This window comes from Pimephales promelas, chromosome 18 (genome assembly GCF_988280905.1).
Source record: "Pimephales promelas chromosome 18, fPimPro1.hap1.1, whole genome shotgun sequence".
Lineage (NCBI taxonomy): Eukaryota > Metazoa > Chordata > Actinopteri > Cypriniformes > Leuciscidae > Pimephales > Pimephales promelas.
The window spans coordinates 6,835,491-6,858,988 of NC_142786.1; the positions used below are offsets into that span (position 1 = coordinate 6,835,491).

At 35.9% G+C, this 23,498-nt stretch overlaps 1 protein-coding gene across 2 annotated transcripts; it reads right to left on the reverse strand.

The window, feature by feature from the left end:
• Positions 1-411: 411 nt before the first annotated feature.
• Positions 412-22,319, reverse strand: cers2a (ceramide synthase 2a). Of its 2 annotated transcripts, XM_039678576.2 has the most exons (12): positions 21,919-22,319; positions 20,837-20,905; positions 13,940-14,113; positions 13,068-13,185; positions 12,770-12,888; positions 11,556-11,613; positions 10,261-10,311; positions 9,871-9,963; positions 5,952-6,080; positions 3,835-3,941; positions 3,408-3,561; positions 412-2,612 (listed from the first exon to the last, which is right to left on the reverse strand). In XM_039678576.2, the coding sequence occupies exons 3-12, from the start codon at positions 14,110-14,112 to the stop codon at positions 2,472-2,474; spliced, it is 1,143 nt and encodes a 380-aa protein (XP_039534510.1). In that variant the 5' UTR covers position 14,113; positions 20,837-20,905; positions 21,919-22,319; the 3' UTR covers positions 412-2,471. The 2 variants fall into 2 exon arrangements, with proteins under 2 accessions (XP_039534510.1, XP_039534509.1); XM_039678575.2 differs by lacking the exon at positions 20,837-20,905 and having other exon boundaries at positions 21,919-22,318.
• Between the last annotated feature and the right edge of the window lie 1,179 nt (positions 22,320-23,498).

The window sequence follows — 23,498 nt, forward strand, 5'->3', positions numbered from 1 at the left end:
AAATACTGATCTAAAACTTTTGACCGGTAGTGTGTATATAAGATGGTATATACCAGTGACCAATAATCTAAATTCGAGGTCATGATAAAATAAAGTCAAATGAGTTTCATTGGACTAGAACTACTTTGACACTGAAAAGACAGAATGCGCAGGATATCCTTCACCCACTGTATTGGAAACTGTTGCCAGGCCGATTAGGGTGGGGCTTTCACTTGTTTTAAGCAAATAATGTAAAACATTCAAATATCAGTTAATTGGCATACAAATCTGCATTAAGGCTGTCCGTCAATGCAAATATCAGAACCGGACCTTGGAGAAGAGAAGGGGAAGAAGGTCGCCTGGTCCAATGAGTGAGTGTCTACATAATAAATATATATATTAAAATAAAATAAAAACAAGAAGACAAAATAAAACTGTCATCAACAAGAATCTTTATCTTTCATCATCGACTGATGACATAATCCAAAATACAACATAAAACACAGGCAGTTTGGACACTGATCAAACAGTAGACCCAGAGTTGACGGGACATGGTGGGGGGATTGGTCTTGGCACTGGGCCACAAGGAGAGATGAATTTGAATGTATGTAAACAGAGGAGGAGTGAGAGAGAGAAGGATGGTCAAGCTTAAAATCTAAAGGTGATGAGGTGAAGAACACAAGGAAAAACAAGCACACATGGAAACAACACAAATAAACATTTGCAAATAAGGCACTTGTGAAAACATTCGGAAACTTAAAAGAAGCCTATCCAGATGTCTCGTTCCACTTGCAAAAGTGCACCTGTATTGAAACTGACTTTCATATATAATGATAAAAAACAAAACAAAATAAAAAAGTGGACCACAATTTGTAAAACTGTTGCGTAATTATAATAATAAGAGATAATTGTTAAACCTGACCTTACAATTGACTATGAAACTTAAAGGGACAGTTCACCTAAAAAAAACAAAAAAAAAAAAAAAACGTTCTGCCATCATTTCTTCACTATCCTGTCTGTGGAACACAAAAAAATTATTTTGTTTTTGTCCATACAATACAATCAATGATATCCAAATTTTGTCTGTATCCCAATATCTTAGTTGGAATGACATGAATTTTTGGGGATACTCTCCCTTTAAAGTTTCATATGACCTCATGTAAAGCAGCAGCCAATGGGTAAACATAACATACTGGGCTAATTCCATAATTGAACTTTTTTTTCTTTCTTTTTTAATGAAAACTATGGAATTTATTTCCAATAAATACCACAAATGCAAACCAGAGGTTCAGTTATGTCAAAAAGTTAGCTGAAAACACAATCATTATAATGCATTTTACATAAGACGGAGTTACAAAGTGCATCCAACAGTCAATACTGATTATTGAAATAATTTATCATATTAATGGAAGAGACAAAAACATAAACTGCAGGTTTGCTGCCAAGTAGTTTGTTGTTGTTGTTTTTTTACAAAGCAATTTTCCCCGTACTGCATAAATTATCAGCTTTTCAGGCTTGCTTAAAAAAATCTGGACCTTAAATAAAAATAATCTTAAATGAAAAAACAAAACAAAAAAATCTTTAAAATAACTTGCATGTGTAACTGATATAACTAAGAATGAGCATTTAACAGAAATGTGTTACAGGACACACGCTGAGCAAAACACAAATATTAGTTTGATACACACACACACACACACTTGTTGCTTCATTACAGACACAACGGTTACAAGACAAACATTAAACGCCCCAAAAAAAAAAAAAAAAGAAGCATACTGATTCATCGACTTTGGGACAGGCTATCATGGCATTACAAATCTTGAGTCTTTGTATCTCTAAAAGAAGCAAAGCTGGGTCAATAATCTTTTAGTGCAACTGCATTGGAGAAAGATCAGCGAGGAAGACCCTCGGTATACACACACTTGCGATGAAGGTCACGTGTGTTTTAATAAGGTAAGCAGGCGCGTGAAGGTCACTTGGTGAGACTGTTATTGTCAAGTGAACATATAGGACATGAAAGACAGATAATTCCAGTCCGTTTCTGGCAACTTCAGAACACAAATACTGGGAAATCTGACAGTTGACCAGAAAAAAAAACACTTACTGACAACTAAAGGGAGGATAACAGTGTGTGATGCCCAAAAAGAACAGCAGTACAACTTTGTACTAATAAGGTACTAAACTGGAGAATCACTAACATTAGACAATCTAAACAGATCGTATGAAAACAAAAAGGTTATTTAATGAGACCGTGCCTGCTAATAGTGTTTTGAATAGTATGCAAAGGGTAAGAGGTTATTTTGGTCCTCTTTTTTAAAGTATTTCTGTTTCCAAAAATTAGTATCACATATACTGCATGTGTATTATGTGTGTGTTTGTTTGCTCTGGGCCTTTTCAATCTATCAAACAGCCCTGACGTTAGTTTGTTGGTCTCTCTCGTCCATGTGCACATGAAGGGGAGTGTTGTACCTCTTCTCTCGTCTCTGAAAGCATCACTCATTCTTGCGGTGATGGTTGTTGTTTAAGGGAGAGTGGCCGTTCTGCACTGCTCCGTTTTTCATTGGTGTCTCGCCGTCCTCGTCATCCTCAGACTCCGTTTCTTCTTTGTCACTCCTCTCGTCCTCCACGATATTCTGCGGCAGGACAAATACACTTTGATGAAGCTTTTAAATCCTTGCAATTCATAAATCTTATTTTTTTTTTTTTTTAATTTTGATATTTTTAGGTCAAACCGTTCTTGTCTGTCAGTCATATGATGGAGGTCTATGGTCACCACCTCAAAGAGCATGCACAGAGAAGTCCAAATTAAACATGATTTAATGACTCGTAAATGTTAGTACACATTGATGGCCTAAGACGTTTATATCGTTTTTACCTCTTGTAACCACAGCCATGTCCAAGTGATCTGAGGGCGCGGGTGCGTGGCTGTCGTTACAAGAGGTAAAAACTATATAAATACTGTTCGTTTTCTCACACAAACCGCTTGTTTCGTGTCTTAGGGCATCAATGTGTACTTACATTTACGAGTCATTAAATCATCTTTAATTTGGACTTCTCTGTGCATGCTCTTTGAGGTGGTGACCATAGACCTCCATTATATGACTGATAGACAAGAACGGTTTGACCTAAAAATATAAAAATTGAAACTATTGGGGAAACAAAGACACCTACATCTTGGATGCCCTTGAGATGAGCTAAAACATGCCAAAAATGTATTTCAAAGTGAACTATCCCTTTAAAAAGGTACACGGTGTAACTTTTGGCACAAAAGATGATGTTAGAAATGTGATATTTATTATTTTAAGAGAAAAAAAATTATTCATGGGGAAAGGGGGCTATTTTAGTCTTCTGGCTTTTAAATCAACAGTGTTACAGAACTAAAGTGTACAAAATATCCAAATCAGTGGAGTCTGTGTTGGTTAACTTACATTGCCTGGCAAGAATTTGATAGCCATACGCAGGATGAGTATGGCCCAGAAGATGTGCAGACATAGCAGCACAAACAGCAGCCCGTTAAAGAAGTAATACCCAAAGAACGGACGATAAATAGTCACTGGATACACCCAGGTACAACGCATGATCCTGTGAGACACAAAAAGAGAGAAAGTGAGAGTTTTACATCTGACATTTACCTAGCAGTGCAGAGAAAAGACATATGGAGTTAATTTTAAAATGTATATAGCAAAAACTAAAGACGACATTTCAACCAAATCCAGGAGAAAAGCACAAATTACTATTTATAGAGCTTTCATTTGATAACTCTTGACAAATAGAAAGTGTCAAGATAAATGAATGATTTATAGTTTAATAATAAACCTTGGGATCAAAATAGAAAATTATTTAAATTTAACTCACCCAAACGGGAAGATGATGAGTCTGGTGATTATGAAGACGACAGCAAATAAGATGAATATATAGTTGCACGCTTTTCTCCAGCCGGCATAGTTGAACATCTTGGCAGACTGTTATAGGACAGACAGGACACGTGTTTTTGACTTTTACACAAAAGCACCACTAGGGAGCAGTGTTACACACCTGGATTAAAGGGTTAGTTCACTCAGAAATACGAATTCTGTCATTAATTACACTCTCATGTCATTCCATACCCATAAGACTTTTGTTCATCTTCAAAACATCTTCAAATGAAGAACTTTTTGATGAAATCTGAGAGCTTTATATCCCTCCATTGACAGCTACACAACTACCACTTAAAAAAGTTCTTAAAGCTACACTGTGTAACTCTTTTAGTTTATTCTTAGCTAAAACACTTAGTTCTTTCAAAAATATATGTGCTCATTAATGTATATTTACTTCGTTCAAGTAATAAAGTATTCTCGTGAGTGTTAAAAATACATACGGGTAAGGGGTTCTAATGTCGGTCGCCATGTTGCCCCTCCATCTTGAAAGTACATTAGCCAAAGAGGGACATACCCGTTAATTCAAGCTTCGCCTTTCGCGTTTACGTTTGAGTTAACACTCATGGACGAGGTCGAACTGGAAGCCATGTTAATCTTGGACTACATTGGCCACCGTAGGAGTTCAAACGAAATCGGAATTGAGAGGAACAGAAACTAATATTCACTGGATGGTCATATACCTTTTCACCACTAGATGGGGGTAAAAATCACACAGTGTAGCTTTAAAAGTGATCGTAAAACTAATCCATATGAATTTAGTGGTTTAGTCAATTTTCTGAAGAGAAACAGTGCTTTATATGATGAACAGATTGAATTTAGACTTTTATTCACATATTCATCAATTCACACATCAGTTGTGGTAAACGGAAGCTCAAGCACGTTCGCTTGACGTGCGAGAACCAACGAGGTTCATTCTCGTGTTACGCAGCGCGTTTGAGCTTCCGCACGAGGTTTGCTCTCGCGCTTCAAGCAGGTTCGGTTGAGCTTCTGTTTATTTTCGGTGATCAATGTTTATATGTGAATAAAAGCCTAAACTCGATCGAGTCTCTTAAGGAAATTTGGACTAAACCGCTCAATTCATATGGATTAGTTTTACAACTACACTTTTTAAAGTGGTAGTTGCGTAGCTGTCAATGAAGGGATTCGTTTGTGTTTTGAAGATGAACGAAAGTCTTACAGGTTTGGAACGACATAAGGGCGAGTAATTAATGACAGAATTTTTGGGTGAACTATCCCTCTAACCACCATGACAGACTGAAGTAGATTTACTGAATTACTTGGCTTTTACAGAATCTACATGAATTTAAAAGCATATGAAGCTCAGTAACAGCACTGGACAAGATATTTGTTAATATAAAACTTAAGCTTACAACTATCAATATAGGATACCTGTGAAATCATGGACTGGACAGGACTGGGATCTGGATGTGGATGTCACGAAACTCAATTAAGTAGGCAAGACCTATATATGTGATAAAATTATTTTAATGGTGACTAACATTATTTTAATGTCAATTTTGAGAAGTCCATGATCAGACAACTCTCCTTACTGATTTTATTTGTTTTACATCGGATGGGATGCCAGCAGTACTTGAACCACCGAAATGATATTTATTTTGCCCAGAAAGTTTTCAAAAAGGTCTTAATTTATAATAAAGGTGTAGTTTTAGTTAACATATTCAGCAAAGATCAAAATAAACAAGGAGAAGTCAATATTAAAAGATACTGCTATCGGGAATATGGATGGGATTAGACTTCTCGGAGGAAGTTAGCAGAAAAACCATATGTAATTTGCTCTATGATATTCACTGAAATTGTGAGGCATAAGATATATAAAAAAAAAGGCTGGAATAAAAATTTCCCAAACCTCTTCAGAGAAAACTAGTCCTATCCAAACTCACCACAGTTCAAGCATTCTGTTAAACTACTGCTTTCACTTGAAATGCATTTATTCTAATGTTGCTTGAAAAACGTTTGTTTTTTTAATTGAATGTAGCAAAGTCAAAGCTCCAGAGGCAAAGTCTCAACGCAAATGTTCTTCAGATGTTCCATTACCTCCAGCAGATAGTCAGAGGCGTCGTGCACCAGCATAATGAGGGTTCCTGCTCTGATGTAGTTCACACACCAGGAGAAACTAATCAGCAAGATGGTGGCAACATGGTGCACGATTTGTTCTTTAAAGTCCTGAGGAAGAGAGAATAAGAGGCAATATTACCTTACCAACAAAATAATACAATGGCTTTGGACATACATCATCATATTGCCATGGCATTATTTGGAGTACCAGGTAAATGATATAAATATGGAATAATACCAATCAAAAGATTGGGGTCAGTAATGTTTGGAAAGTAGTCCCTTAGGCCCTGTTTACATGAAGGGAAAACGCAGATATTTCCCTGCGGTTCAGCCTCTCGTTTACATGAAAACCCTGTTTTTATCACAGAAAATGATTATTTCTAAAAACTGAAAACGCCGGTTGTGTTGTCGTGTGAACTGGGAGAAACAGCGTTTTAGGTTCTCTCTTGTCGATTCTGATTGGCTTGCATGGCTTTATCCTTCTCCCTACACTGCCGCCCATAGGTTTGGCATAGTTATGATGGCACTCAATGGCGTATTTATGCGGGTGTGTTTTTTGAAAAAAGGGAGAGGGGGAAAATATTTGTTTTTCTAAATACGCGGCTTTGTGTAAACGTGGCTTTAAAGGGATTGTTGACTCAAAAATTAAAATTAGCCCATGAATTACTCACCCTCAAATCATCCTAGGTTTATATGTCATTCTTCTTTCAGATGAATACAATCAGAGTTATATTAAAACATGCCCTTCCAAGCTTTATAATGGAAGTAAATGCCTGTTTCTGTCCATAAAAGTGCATCTATCCATCATAAAAGTGCTTTTTATAAAAGAATTTTACTTTGTAACGTGCTAAATATGAATATTTTCTTTCACAAGCGCATTGCTTTGCTTCAGAAGGCCTTTTGTTAACCCTCCCGGAGCCGCGTGGAACACTTTTATGATGGAGAGACGCACTTTAATGGACTTCAAAACAGAAACAGGCATTCACTGCCATAAAGCTTGGAAGAGCCAGGTCATTTTTTAATATAACTGTTTGTATTCGTCTGAAAGAAGAATGTCGTACACCCAGGATGATTTGAGGGCAAGTAAATCATGGGCTAATTTTCATTTTAGTAGTTCACTTTTAAAAAAAAACTTTTGCAGATAATTTACTCACCCCCGTGTCATTCAAGATATCCATGTCTTTCTTTGTTCAAAGGGCTTTACACGATTCCAGACGATGAATCAAAATGAATAAATCTTTTTTCGTGTCATTTGGTTCATTCAACGAACGAAATGAACAAATTGACTCGGGAAACGATTCGTTCATTTTGATAAACAAGTTCGAACAGGAGAGTCACGAACGCGCATCACAGAACATAGCAAGGCGACTTTGCTATGTTCTGAGCTTATAAAACTTAAACTTTATTTATTTTTTTTAAACGTTTCGCTTGATAAGACCATTATTCATCGTCTGGAATCGTTTAATGCTCTTTGAAACTGTCTTTTGGACCTTGAACCGTTTGGTTACCAGTAAAGTGCATTACATGGAGAAAAATCCTGTAATGTTTATCAAAAACCTTAATTTCTTTTCGACTGAAGAAAGAAAGACGTGGACATCTTGGATGACATGGGGGTGAGTAAATTTTCAGCAAAAGTTGTTTTAAAAGTGAACTACTCCTTTAAGGCCTCATTTATGAGATAAATTACAGTAAAAAAAACAGTAACAGCAAACCAACACACCAGGTTGACTAGAAACATGAAACTATCCAGCCATTACTTCCTGTTTCACAGGAGTATAATAAAAATAAGGAAACACGAAGGCCAAATTCTCTTTATCATCCATCACAATGGGTAAAACCAAAGAACATAGTTCTGGGCTGCGTTTCCCAAAAGCATCGTGAGCCTTAGTGGAGCATTGGTGGCAATGGTTCTATGATCTACTTTTGAGAAACTCGGCCCTGATGTGCAGTAAAAGATTGTTGGGCTTCACAAAACAGAAAGTGACTGTTCCCAAAATTCCCAATTCCACCATCAGGACATAATGAATAAGTTCCAATCAACATGAAATGTTACAAATCTGCCTGGAAGAGGATGTCTACATCGTCCTAATGCAAGGTGAGGAGGAGAGTTTGAGTGGACAAAGTCTCTCCAAAGGTTCAGAGCTGGAGAATTGCGGAGATTAGTCGAGTCTTGGGCTCCATTCACACTACTGCGTTTTCCTTTAAAAACGGAGACCTTTTGCTACATTTGCACCTCCCGTCCAGACTAAAACGGAAAAAAACGAAGACCTAAAATGGAGAAGTTTAGAAACGCTGCAGCTCCGTTTTGTGTTTTGAATCTCCGGAGGGTGTTTTAGTGTAGACAAAACGGAGGACTCTCCGAGGGACAAAAAGGCTAGAAATCTTCTAATGGGCGTGGTTGAATTATCCATCAGGACAAACACAAAAATGTGTCACTCACCACAAAATGAAGGTTCTGTATGTGTATTAGAGAAAAACATTCATTTCATAATGAGATTTCGTAAGAATAAAAATGTGCCACTTCAGAATAAAAATATTAATACAATTTTTTTTAACTGATGCATATTACAAAATATCATGGTATTATAATACTCTCATCAAATCATTCTATTTCTTCACAAACAAACGAAACACAACGCATCATTAGATCATGCTTCTCTTTATTGATCATTTTTCTACTAAACTGCATCTGTAATATAGCTTTTGCATATTCCTTCTCTTTTTCTAAAAATTTAAGGCACTGAATTTGGATTTCACACACTCTGTTGACTTGAGTGATATTATTATGATATTGCTCCAGCTTCACAGTCAAAGTTCAGGATGAGCACCATAGACTAGGTGACTGATTAATCAAAACATCACTTTAAATAGATGACCTATTAAACTCAGTTTGTGAAAAGATCACCAGGTGACATTCGATCTGTTGCATTTTATTATCTCAGGCAGGTGACTTTTTCATGTTGGATGAAGCTCGATTTAACCTACAAACCAAATGTAAATAGGTTTTGTGTGGATGTGCCATCTTATTAGACTCTCGAATGTTCTTTTAAACTTTAGGATGAAGGTACATCGATTCATCATCTTCATTCACTTTAGTTCTAAAGCTTTTATTCACGCAGATGGCTAGAGGTTTAATGGATAGCACTAAACATGAGACATACTTCACGAAGAGCTTAAAAAGACAACCTGATGTGTGATCGTACTGTTCTGAGACTTAAAATAGCCCAAGTTGGTTTGCTGAACTGTCTTCAGACAGTCTCCCAGTTGAAAAGTCCCCAAAACCTCCTCTAAAACCAGCTTTGGCATGTAAGACTATATAAAAATCCAAATTTATGTTACTATGCTCTTTGAGACAAGCGATTTTCCACAGGCACTCAAGTAAAATATTAACTAACCTCACATCCAAACACAAACACGGCAGATAACATCACACACCTAACAGACATCTTGTGGAAATACTTGTACAAATAATCAACCTTTAACCAATGATGTGGAAGCTTGTTTCCGCCATTGTGTAAAATAAAGGTATTTTTAAAAGTCTATACATCACAATTCTGAGGGAGAAAAAAGCTAGAATTGCATATAAACAATTCTGAGGGGGAAAAAGACAATTGTGAAATATACTTGCAATTGTTCAAATTGCATGATAAAGATTTGTGAGCTGAATTTCTTCTAATATGAGCTTATATTTTGATATTTGTACTATATAACACCCAATTGCGAGTTTATCTCAATTTTGAGGGGAAAAAAGTCAAAATTGTGAGAGAAAAAAAGAATAGTAAGATAAAAAGTTGCAATTTTTATTCCGTGGCGCAAACAAGGTTCCACAAATACTGGATATTTCTATTAAAAAGATTGACTTTTTTTTATTTTTGGCTTTGATATTCTCAGCACTCACTTTTCGCTTGACGTCTGACGCCACGCTGAAGAGGAGAGACATGTAAAACCCTAGTTCGATCATGTAGTACCAGTACTGAGAAGGCAGCAGCGGCTAGAGAGAGACAGAACACAAAGAAATTAATCAAATATGTTTGAAAGATGATATCTCAGTGTGACCGTCAACAGAACAGACATCATGATCCAAAGCTGTAGGGTTATCTGGAATCAGTTTGCATATTTCCCATGGCAAATTCAAAGTTCTCTGCGTCTCCTCAAACACTCTTATTTACATACTGTAGGCTTATCAACATGAAAGTTCACTGAAAGATCACTTTAGATTAAGACAAGCTTGTGGAGACCCTTTTCAAATCTACAATCAATGGACGAAGAATAAAAGAAGTGAACATACTAGCATTGGAAACCCCGCCCACATCTCCTCCATTTTGTAGAACCAAGGTTTCTGCAAAAGACAAACAATATGAAGAGAATATGAGCCAAGACAAAGAAGCTCTCACATTTCATCTCAACAAAAGCAATGCAGGTCACAAGTATGACATTACACAGTATGATGGAGGAGATATGGTTCACTAGTATGGGTATTTTAACAGCCAATGCCAAAAATCTAGAGAGCAAGTTGGCTGATACCTGATGTAATGGTAGATATAAACCACCAGTAAAACATTTGGTTGGTTGGTGTTTTAACGGCATGCAAGATTACTTAGCTATTTTTATCTTGAGTAACAAGTTGAAATACTATAAAAGAGCAATTACATTTTTTTTTTTTTTTGCTTTGGAAAAAAAACTGGCTTAGCAAACACATGGAGACACGATTTAAATTTAGGGTTTTCGTGTTCTTAATATTTTCATTTTAAGGTCTTTGGCTTGCACAAAATGTGTTTTGTAGACAAATATTTATGCCTATGTATGAATTTCTTTTAGAGTTTGATTTTAGTGTTTGATTTTGATGACTTTACTTTTATTCTAAAATGTCTAAAATAGCAATAATAAAGAATAAGTAAGTTTGCCCAAACTTTGGATCTATAGTTATATATAAATTATGATAAGATATACATGTAATGTTAGCAAACAAGACGTACACGATATTGCTGAAATTAAATGGATACATTTATGGATGAAAATGGGAAATCTTCAAATTTTTGAATGAATTGTGAGTAAGTATTATATAAAACAAACAACACTTACACAAAACTCATTCATATATTTGAAACCCAAAAAATTGTACTATCCCAAGACAAAATGGCATTTTGAAAATGGTAGCCAACCAGCCAAGATTCAAAATGACTACAGCCATACTAGGAAATATTTCAAATCAATTAATCGCGATTAATCACATCAAACATAAAAGTTTGTTTACATAGTATATGTGTATATGTATTATATGTCTGTGTGTGTATATACTGTATACACACACACATACACATTTATACATATAAATTTGTGTATATGTACAGTAATAGACAGACACGCACATATACATACATATATATAAATAAATAATGTAAACAAAAAACCCTTAAGTTAGATGCGATTAATCGATTTGAGAGCACTAATATAAATATTATAGGCCTTAAAGTAGGATTTGGTTCATGCCGATAAAACTCAAAATGATCAAACATTGGTCGATATGCTAGTATATACTGATATAATAACAAATTGGAAAAGGGAAGCGTTTGAAAAACTTACATCAATAAGTGCAGCAAGGCCAGCAATGAAAGCAAGAAGGTAAAAGGTAAATCTCCAACTGTAAGAAAATGTACATCCATTTCAGCAAACGACATATATGAGCAACATAATATAAAAAGCAATGCATCTCTCATATCACTAAATGACATTATTACATTATTTGATCACCAGCCATTCAGTTCAAGGGTGTACACTTATTTTTGCATTATGAAGTTACTACAGGACACACAGCAAGATAGTCCACTCACAATACAAACTGTACTATTACAAGACCACATCATGAACAACAGCACCTAAGCCTATATTTAAAGCATCTATGACCTACTATTGTGACTGACAGTGGGAGACGGCATGATAACAACCTAATTTAAAGGATGTTTTCAAAGATCAATACAAGTTAAAAGCTATTGACAAGCCTTTATGGCATAATGTACATTACCACAGAAAATAAAAGACGCAATTACAGTAGTGCACTTAGCTTACAAGTAAACCGGGTCATGCACTTTAGAAATATGAAGCTTGTTAAATCACGTACATGAATTATATTTGAACTGTAAGGTCGTGTAAATTTTCATTTGTCTTTAGTTTACATGGCCACGAATTGATAAAACTTTGCACAGACATGGTTGGTAAACAATATCACACTAGTCTAAAAACTTATAATATAATATTGAAAACTGTACTCTCAAAACTGTGTGGATTGAGATGTTTGCTGCTCAGCCTGGGGGATGGTTTGAAAATATTTGAAAAGGTAAATCAACATTATCCCAAATGTTTCTTGTATTGAACCCTGCACATTCCTTTAATAACTTTAATCACGTTTCGGAAGCACAAGACAAATAGATGTTGAAATGTCAAGGGCGAGATATTAAAGGACCGACCCAAAGTTAGTAAAACACAGTGAATTTTTGCAAGGGTAATGGATGGGTACATTAGCCAAATTTTATTCCGTTTATTAATACCACATACCGTTTCTCCAGTGTGAAATAGACTTCCTACCACCTAATAGAAAATGTATGTTTTTTTTTTTCTTTGTTGCACAGTGAATATTGTGTAATAATTGCATACCTTACCATTCTCAGATTACTCAATCGTTTTATGATGTTTACGAGCAGTCAATTGCTTTTTGCAAGACTTGCAGAATGCAGCATGATGCAATTTATGACCATTTATGAAAGAATGGGATCGGACAGCCTGTGCGTAACGCTCTGTACCTGGCCTCTCTGAACTTCTTCAGCTGGTTTGGTCTCTCTTGATTCCGTCGTCGCCGGAACCATCTGTGGATATGTCTCTCTGAGTACCCGGTCTTTTTACCTAAACTCTCGATTTCGCCCTGTAGAGGAATGTAAAACACGAAGGGTCCGTTAATGGTGAAATATGAGTTGAGTTAGATATGTCGGTCACATGTAGACTGAAAAACAGAAGCTTGCAAATGGGGAAACATTCAAAAAGTACATATAAGGGTTGTTCTGTACTGATGAGTTGGACAGTGTAGAATATGTTGAATTGTACCTGTTTGGGATTTTTACTTGTGATCCTGAAGTACGACTCCATTATAGGGTCGTGAGCCACTCGCACTCGGGTTTTCTCCTTTACGCCCATAGCTGTGGCCATACGAACGGCCACCGTCCTAAAGTTGATGAACAGTGTTAAAGGTGTAGTTCACTTTTAAAAAAACTTTTGCTGATAATTTACTCACCCCCCATGTCATCCAAGATATCATGTAATTCTTTCTTCAGTCGAAAAGAAATGAAAACATTCCAGGATTTTTCTCCATATAATGCACTTTACTGGTAACCAAACGGTTCAAGGTCCAAAAGACAGTTTCAGTGCAAACTGTTCAAAAGACTTTAAACGATTCCAGACGATGAATAAGGGTCTTATCAAGCGAAACGATCGCTCATTTAAAATTTTAAAAAAGTTTTATAACACAAATGCTCGCCTTGCTCTGTTCTGTGATGAGATTGAGCGTTCGTGACTCTCCTCTTCGAACTCGTTTATCAAAATGAACAAATCTTTTTTGCGTCATTTGGTTCATTCAACGAACGAATTGACGAGGAAAAAGATTTGTTCATTTTAATAAACGAGTTCGAAGAGGAGAGTCACGAACGCGCATCACAGAACAGAGGAAGGTGACCATTTCAGCTAATAAAACGTAAACTCTGATTTTTTTTTTTTAATTTCTTACTTAATTTCTTTTCGACTGAAGAAAGAAAGACATGGACATCTTGGATGACATGGGGGTGAGTAAATTATCAGCAAAAGTTTTTTTTTTAAAACTCTCAACACTTGACTTTCAAACCCAGTGCATTAACCATATGTTGCAAATACAAAATTGACATTGGCGTTTCTTAAACCACATAAAAACACAATCTAATGCTGACCTTTCAAAGACCTGTCGTATGATAAGGAAGACGAGGGCGATGGGTAGGGTCACCCAAAGGTCAGATGCTTTGGAGTAGATGACACCATCGCGATCCTCCAGGTTGGCCCAGCCCAGGCCTTCTGGAAACCATAGCCTCTCGTTCCAGAACCACTCTCTCAGCCCGGACAACATCCTGATGCAGGGGAAGACAAACATATATTCAGACATTTACAGATATATTCACAGAAAGACTAGCCTATTATTAAAAGTGATTTTGTGGGGCTTCTGGGAGACACATATGGCACTTTTGCACTGCATGGTACGATTCGGTATGGTACAGGTACATTTAATTTATCAGAACTTTTAATATATTTTCATGTTCCTCTGTTTTGTTGCGACAATAATCATATTTGAGTTAAAACTCATAAATAACTACAAATAACTTAGGGAATGTTAGGGAAATCTGTTAATGTTTTGTTGCGCATTTCTGAAAAAAATAAAAATAAATATTGGCCGATATATCGGAATATCGGATTTTAAAACCAACAAATATTTGTATCGGTATCAGCCTTCAAAATCCTTTATCAGTCGGGCTCTAATACATATATGTATGTGTGTCTATGTGTGTGTGTGTGTATATATATATATACACACACACACACACACACATATAGATATATTATATATAAAAGCTATTTTACAGCTTCAGAAGACTTCTAACACAATTCATAACACATTTGCTGTGGACTCAACACAATACATTTTACATAAACTGATGTATTGAATTGAACAAGACGAGTTTAAGTAAGGATGGATTCATGAATGATTTAAAACAAAAGAAATGCAGTGAAAGTGAACGGTGACTGGGGTGTCATTATCCCCAAGATCTGCTTTTACAAACAGGTTTAAGATGTCACAAGGATGAGGAAATGGTTTTTATTTCCACATCTATGACGTTAATTACATGACTAACAGTACATTTTTAAACTTTGTAGGGATCTTGGCTTAGTATGCTGAAATACAAGTTTGAACAGGAATGAAAACCTCTTGTAGAGCTTTAAAATCTCTACAAGTGCCAGGACCATCCATCAGAAAAGCGAGATAAAAAAAAAAGAAGCCTGGTAGAAAACAAAACTGTTGCATATTTTTACTTTTCAGACTCATTAATTCCCTCAAATTTTGGTGTGGTAATTAATGCTGTCCCGGGTGGGTGTATCCACAGATTGCAGTGTGTGTGTTTACTACTCACTGCTCCTGTTGTGTGTGCACTTACTTGGATGGGTTAAATGTAGGACAAATTCCAAGTATTGGTTACCATAATTACCCTTCACATCAAATGTCACTTGTGAATATTTTATTTATATTGATTGAAATTTCACAGTTGTGACCCACACATAAAACTCAGTGAAATTTTGTGGGCAAAAAGGTCTATTGTACAATGTCAACAGTGTGACAATGTAATCAGTTGTGATGTTATCTGCTTAAGTTTAGTGTAAGGAATTCTGTTTCCGGGTCCAAGCCTTCTACTCTTTTCTAGGCGTTTATGAGCACTGTTGATTCAGATGACACATTTAAGATAAGCTTTTTTAAACGGTGTACACTCAGTGTCTCACCGCATCCCAGACTTCAATATTTTAACGATTCATAAAGGCTGAATAATAACTGTGATCATCTGAGACCTGGGTATAGAGATAAAGGTTAGGCTTGTGATTTTTCAGTAGTATATACAGTGGCACTGTGAGTGTACATTAGCACTGTTTGTTGTTTGCTTTAGGCAGCTGATAGAGCTTTTGGACCAGAAATAGTGACATCACATCAGACTTAACAAAAAAGGATTGAGAGACAAATGTTTTAAGTGGAGTATACTAAAAAAATATTTGGTGAACTTTTAATTAGTGTAGTCAAGATGTTAATGCAATTTGTACATATCATTTTTTCACAAGGAACATTGTTTCCATGCATTTTGTTGAGATGTCTTATCTTGTATAGCCTATATTGTATATAAATGGTTGATTATTCATGTTGCTTATGTATTCATTGTTATTTGACCTATTACTAGATTTTTGGGAAAAGTGTATGCAAGTGTATGTATTAAAACGCATCTATGACTATTCTTATTTTGTATTTGGTTGAGTTTGTTTATTACCTTAGAGACGTTAAAGGAGTAGTTCACTTTTTAAAAACTTTTGCTGATAATTTACTCACCCCCATGTCATCCAAGATGTCCATGTCTTTCTTTTTTCAGTCGAAAAGAAATTAAGGTTTTTGATGAAAACATTCCAGGATTTTCTCCATATAATGGACTTCAATGGGAACCAAACGGTTCAAGGTCCAAATGAGATGTTTCAGTGCAGCTTCAAAGGGCTTTAAACGACACCAGACGATGAACAAGGGTCTTATCTAGCAAAAACGATCGGTCATTTCAAAAATAAATAAAAAAGTTTAAAGTTTCATAAGCACAAATGCTCGCCTTTGTTCTGTGATGAGCGTTCGTGACTCTCGTTCAAACTCGTTCATCAAAATGAACAAATCTTTTTTCGAGTCATGACTCGAAGGGTCCTAGATAAGATCCTTATTCATCGTCTGGTGTCGTTTAAAGCCCTTTGAAGCTGCACTGAAACTCATTTGGACCTTGAACCGTTTGGTTCCCAATAAACTCCATTATATGGAGAAAATCCTGGAATGTTTTCATCAAAAACCTTAATTTCTTTTTGACTGAAGAAAGAAAGATGTGGACATCTTTGATGACATGGGGGTGAGTAAATTATCAGCAAACGTTTTTTTTTTAAAGTGAACTTTAATGGTAACTATGGTACCACCAAGAAATAAAACGTTAAACTCAGTTCCTGGAGGGACTCAAAGCAGTTCCACACAATGCTTCATATAAGAGTTCCTCAGGGAACCGCCACTTTTGAACGGGTTCTGCAGTGACAAAGTGAGGAACCCCAAAAGGTTCCTTCGGGATCCTTTCATTTTTACAGTGATCAGAGGAATCATGTAAAATTCACAAAATTTGTTTCAGAATCGTGGCCAAAATTGCAGTGTGTCCCAGGCTTAAGTTGCTGGCCTGCAAATGCTTTAGAATCTGGAGCACACCTAATAATGCCTTAAAATACAGTCTATGGAGGCAGCTCAATAGTGTTTGAACAGAGCATGTGTTTAAAGTACAATATTTACACATTACACTGCCAATACACCTTCATAGAACACAAGTAACACATTAAGAGGACTTATTGAATACATTGAATACAGATTCAATGCTGCCATTCCCTTAGCAAACACTCATGCCATTCACCCTCAATACTGATAATCCACATTATTCATTCAGAAACTAAATGTGAGCTGATGAGCTATCATTTTAACCACAAAGAAAGTAAACTTTCTGTAAAAGTCAAGATGAGCTCTCCTGAGAGGGACATGATCACATCCCTGGTACAGATTGGTGAACCATTCACACGGGTCCAAGAAAATATGTGGAGGACTTTTCAATGAAAGCCCCTCCTTATCCTCGTGCTGTCAGTGACACGGTTTGAGCGGATGGGTCGACAGCTGTACTAAAGCCTGCTCTGTTTCAATGGAATCATTCTGAGAGGTCAGCATGACATCATGGCCGCTGTCATTGGCTGGCAGCGGCTGAAAAGCTGCACTGTCACCTGTGGTAATGAGCACTGCTTGGAGCTGGCCAGGCTTGAGAATGAGATGGATTCTCTCCCTTGCTGTGCCATTCTGTGTGAATGAAGAGCTACAGTGATAACTGTCAGAATGATATCTGAGCAAGGCTTGAATAATATCAGCAATGTCAAAGTGTCAAACTTTGATAGGAGACATTCAATGTTATGACTGAAAATTCAATCATACGACTTCAAAATTCAGAATCTTTCCTTTTCAATAACAGGAATCCAAAACACTGTTTATTAGAAAAGCTACTGATGGATGTTTTCCCAAACGTTGGCGAGTTTGAAATAGAAAAATGTCTCTCAGTGGACTTCATTCATATCCAAGCATGAAATTGGAAGACATTGGACTTTGAACATGCAGTCTAAAGACTGTCTGTAAAAGTCAGCTTTCGTTTGCATTCACTCTCAGCTTTGAAGAATTGTTTGGTTAGCAAATACCCAAACTAATAAAAGGCAGCTGGAGAGCTGTTGTTGTGTTTTTGTTCGTGAATGAATCAGTGACTCATATTTTTGACAACCTGACAGAAAAAAAGATAAATCTTGTTTTGTGTTTTGTGTGAAAAAATGCATTTGATGTTTAAAATTGTGATGTAGGGGAAGTAGCAAGAGATCTTTTATTCTGTATTGTGATGTATATCCAAGTGTAGCAAATTATCGGAAAGGAAAAAAAAAAAATTAAAAAAAAACGGGACTTGGTTTTATGCGTCAGTTGGACAGTTGTGCTACAGCGCAGCACTTCTGCATTGTACGTCACACATAGGCTCACTATTGGCCGACGCTGGTCATGTGTGTGAGGTACAACACAGAAGCGCTGCGCTGTTACACTACGTGTACTAACTCGAGGCCCACAGAGAAGGAAATTAATAGATGAATAAAGTCGTTATTTTTGTTTGTTTTAGTTTTTTTACCACAAAAAGTATCCTCGTCGCTTGATAAACTTTAGATTGAGGCCATCCTTAAAAATATTTTGGTTTGCAGTAACAGCAATTTTTTTTTTTAAAAGGGTCGGTAGGTAGGTCTATATTTTTTTTTCCAGGATTCAGTGTAAAAAAAAAAGTAAAATTTTGGTCATGGTGATCATGAATTTTTTTTTTTTTTTTTTTTTTAATTGCATACTGTGACGTCACTGACTGGGTCTTCAAACTGTGCATCCACCACTAGGTGTTATTGCAACCTACAACCGGTTACGTTTTTAGGCCAGTCACAAAATGAATAAATATCTACTGTATTTGTTATGCAGCAGTGTGCAGGCTTTTTTTCCCCCAAATACATTAGATATAAGCAAAAACAAGTACAAACACATGGTGAAACAAAGAATACAATTAAACAAAGATACAAATTAGCCTATATACACAGTGCTTTAATTTCAGAAAGGTCTAAAATTAGCTACTTTTCAGTTAAGTGTGTTGCGCTGTCTGAAAAGAAATTTAATTTAGTAAATCAAATGTAAAATGACACTGCATGGTTTATCATAGTTAGATTAATGCTTATTAAAGTTTAAGTTAATAATTCAAGAGCTGCGAGTGATTTTTCTCTGCCTTTTGTTGTGTTTGATTCCCATTACTGGCTCAATCGTCACATGTTTATTAGACTACTGCCCCTTTAAGACCGAGTGCGGATCTAACAGATGACTGATGCACCACCATATCCTCCCAACTATTCACATCCATTTAAGACATAAACTGTGTTTAAATGAATCTCAGAGCAGGTCATTTTAGATTTTATGTATATTTGATAGTTTAGCTGCGCACATGAAGCCCAAAATGAGGCTATAGCCTACTTTTCTTGTCCCGTTGCAGTGCATTTCGGAGCACGCATCACCTTGTGAACAGCGTCTCTTGCGCAGACTTTTGTGCTTTTAATAGCTCTTTTAATGATTGAACCCGTACGCAGTTTAGCAACAGTACAGACTGCATTTTACAACAATCACCGATCGTGCTGATTCTGACGGTACGTTTGGGTTTTAGGAAGAAATGACAGCGCAACGCTGTGAAGGGAAGGAAGTTGCGCTAGACAGAATGCGTCTGTAATGGTTTCATCTCAAATATCTTTTTATAATCTTTGAAAGCGGAAATCTAAAACACAATTAGAATAATATCCCAGATCTAAAGTGTAGGTAACCACGTTCTGTCCTCATTGTCACTCATTAAGCAGGGCTGTCATGTTGTTCGCGCTGTGGCTCCGGGTGAGAGATCGCTCTCTCTCTTCTGGACTGGGAATAGCAAAATTGCATCAGACAAATTGTTTAATATTATTATTATATATAGAAATGGTTGATATTCAGCCCATTTAATACCGGGTTTACCAAGCGGGAACACTGAATGAAACGAAGCGAACGTATAAGCCTTATAGACAGTGTGACACGGGTAAACCAATCGTGTAAACATAATCAGATGACTATGACGCCACGGGTTTTTATTTAAAAGAAAGAACGTAGCCTACGTTTGTAGACATAAGCAACTTTCACAATACTAACTAAAATATCATTTTATGGAATTTGAATTAGTCGTTTGAAGAGTAAAAAAAATAAATAAATCGGTCGGTCTGAACGCAAGTTACAACCTGCAAGTCGGTCGGACTAAAAGGGAAAAAAAATAAAAAATTGGGTCGGCCCTAAATTGACAGGGTCGGTCGGGTTACGGCAAACAAGAATATTTTTAAGGGTGGCCTGAGCCACTGTAGACGCTTGGACTATGATGTCTTTAATAACTTTTCTGGACTGGCAAGTTTTATCCCATAGAAGCCTTATATATATTTAATCAAAAATACCTTAATTTGTGTTCCAAAGTCTTACGTGGTTGGAACAACATGAGGGACAGTAATTACTGACAGAATTTTCATTTTTGGGTGAACTATCACTTTAAACGGACTAAAAAAATTGGAGAAAAATGAAACGTGCAAGGATGAGTTGTTCACAATGACATTTATCACATGTATTTAGAATTAATGAATGATTTCAGTGAATGATTCAATGTCTAAGTATGCATATTTTGATACAAAAGACGTTTCATGTCCAACTATGCCTATATTTCCATATTATACAAAAAGTAGTAGGTCAAATCAGTATTATGTCTATTTATCCAATATTCCAAAAATAGTAGGTGCAAAATATGGATGATGAACTAGTCTTTTAGTGAACAATTTCATTTAAAACATATCAAAAGGACATCGATTTTCTTTTGCAAAAATAACAATTCAATAAAAAGATAATATTTTCAACAAAGGTGCGTTCAACTCACTTTAGTCGGATCAAGATGATGGTGTACCTTCTCTTATTTAAAATACAGCAAGGTTTTTGAAATCTACTTCTAGAAAATGAAGAACAAAGAATGTACATCAGGTGTATTTTGCAGTTTAATGTTTTTAATTAATTAATAAAGTCATTGTAACTTTACTGTAAACTTATAATTGCATACGTTGGTTTTATATTACAATGCTACTACATTTGTGCAGTGAATTAGCTTATTTGGTTGTAAATAAAAATGCCTAAAGTCACAGCCAAATACCTATATAAATATGTGTGGCTTTCGGCCAGGTTTCTCACTGACACGCCCCAACTTGAAAAGAAAATCCAGAGCTTCCCACTTGTATTTACGACTTTGTGGTGGCGTGATCTCGTACATACGATATTTTCGTCATCGCACCATTATCCTTTTACTCCACGTATGCCATAACGTCACTCATAGGTAGGAGAGTCCACTTTAAAGCCCTCGAGGCTCGAGTGCAACACGAGACGATAATCACAAGTTGATACGTTGATGACATCGTACAAAAGAGGTAGCCTTCCATTATAACGGTTTACATTAAAACCTGCTTGTGAAAAACAGCCGACGTCCTTTAGTGTAAAAACATTCGTGGCTAACAAGATTCGCTCCTGGTGGTCTTCAAAAGACTAACTTGTCTAACGTTAGGGAAAAACTAATCCTAAATTTTACATTCACTCACAATGCATTATCCGAGCAGCTTTCAAACATGGAACCCGCTACTTAAAACCAAGAAAGAGAAAACATTGTACGTGCTCCAAATTATTTATGGATTTCGACGTATTACTAACTTAAACGACGACTAGTATTAACAACACATCACGCGCTACTAAATTCGAGTGTGTAAGTTACGTTACTTTCATTGCGCCGTTCCCAGTGTAGGCCGTATACATCATCAAACAACTGACTTCAAGAGGCGATTGAGCCACAACAAAACATTAGGTTATAAATTCTACACATATGAATGTATGAAAATGAATTTAAGAAAGGGTCAGCTCAACTACAAAGAGCGGCGCGGGAATAAGTATAACTGCGTATTACGACGTTAACGTACTTACTTTCAGCAGTAGTGCGAAACACACGGATGTGAGGAGAGGAGATGAGATGAGATGGATTTAGGAAAGGTGCATGAAAAGAGGTGTAATCTCGCAGTTATTCAAGGCAATCTGTACAATTGTGATCGTTCTTCATAATCCATAATCCAAGCGGTCAGCATAGTTTTCTTAAATCCGCGTAATTAGAAAAAAAACGCCAAAGGAAGGCTGGTGTTAAAGCTGACGTTCAAACTCTTCCACTTTTTGGTGTTTTCCCCGCTTCGTTCACTGTTGGTAGCTAGAATTATAAACTTTTCTCTTCACATGTCCGAGTTTAAAGTGTCTAGACGCACTTTTGCCGGGTGTTGTTGAGAGCCGAATCGAGGCAGGCAGGCGAATGAAAGAAAGAAGAGGTGGGCCAAAAAAAAAAAACGAGGAGTTTGATTCTAAATATGAAGGGCGGGGCAGATGCTATTTAAGGTGACGTTTAACTGCATGTGAGTTGTGACGTTTTAAGGATGACGAAACCTTTGTGGAAGCCTGACAGTTAATGTAAAATTGTGAATTAAATACACCAAAAGATTGTGGTGGGACTGGGAAGTTTCTAAATTTATAAATGACAAATTGGGATGTAATTTTCTTTTGCTATACGAAGATGTAATATTTGTTTTTTTACAATATGAAAAGAGCATGGAAAAGGAAGCACATATTTTTAATCTTTTGATTATTTTAGGTAAATTTCATATTCAATTCATCGGTGTAAATTTACTAATCAGAAACCTTTTTTTTCTGTGCTATTGAAAGAATTAAGAGATTTATAAAAAGCCGTTAAAACCATGTATTTGTTGAATACTTTTCAGATTTTGTGAAATGTCAAAGCATTTTATTGTTTGTTTGGTCCATTTAGTTTTGTTTTCATTCAGTTTTTGTATTGTGTATCTTTATGTAGCTACTTTTTTGTATTTTTATTTATTTATTTTTTGTTCATGTTCTGTAATTGTTGTTCATGCAAAAAAACAAACAAACTAGGGATTATTTGTGGGTCTCAATTGAAAAAATATCATTAAACTAGAAGTATACTATCTGAAGAACCATAATTGCATCACAGGGCATTTAATTTCATGACAATGACACAAAGTCCGTCCAATTAATTACAGATTTGTATCTATATGGATTATAGAGTAGCCTAATATTATTTAAAACATGATGCATTTGCTATTAATGCATAGTTATGCATTTGTTTTTTGTTTCTGTTTTTTCAAAATTAAAATAATAGCTTTTTTCCTATTAATATTAAATATTAAATCATATTAAGTTAATATTTTTCAGTTCTTCAAAAACTATATATAACTATTTTTTTAAATCCAGATGGTAAACACTTCTCATTTCTAAATATTGTTTTTAATGTGCATGTCTTTGATTAAAAAAAACAGCAAATTTAGTTTTGTCCATCTTACAAATGTTGAAATTAGCAGGATAAACAATAGTCTATTCAAATAATTTGCAAAGAATTAAACTACATACAGCTATTATAAATATGCAGTAATGTTGATAGACAAGCCTTTTCTAAAGCCAATGATTATGAAGACTTTAGCATACATAAA

Coding starts and splice junctions, on each gene's coding strand:
- cers2a (XM_039678576.2), bottom strand. CDS start 14,112: ATGTTGTCCGGGCTGAGAGAGTGGTTCTGGAACGAGAGGCTATGGTTT. Junction 12,889..13,067: donor CAAGTAAAAATCCCAAACAG/GTACAATTCAAC, acceptor ATTCCTCTACAG/GGCGAAATCGAGAGTTTAGG. Junction 2,613..3,407: donor TCAAATTCTTGCCAGGCAAT/GTAAGTTAACCA, acceptor GTCCTGCCGCAG/AATATCGTGGAGGACGAGAG.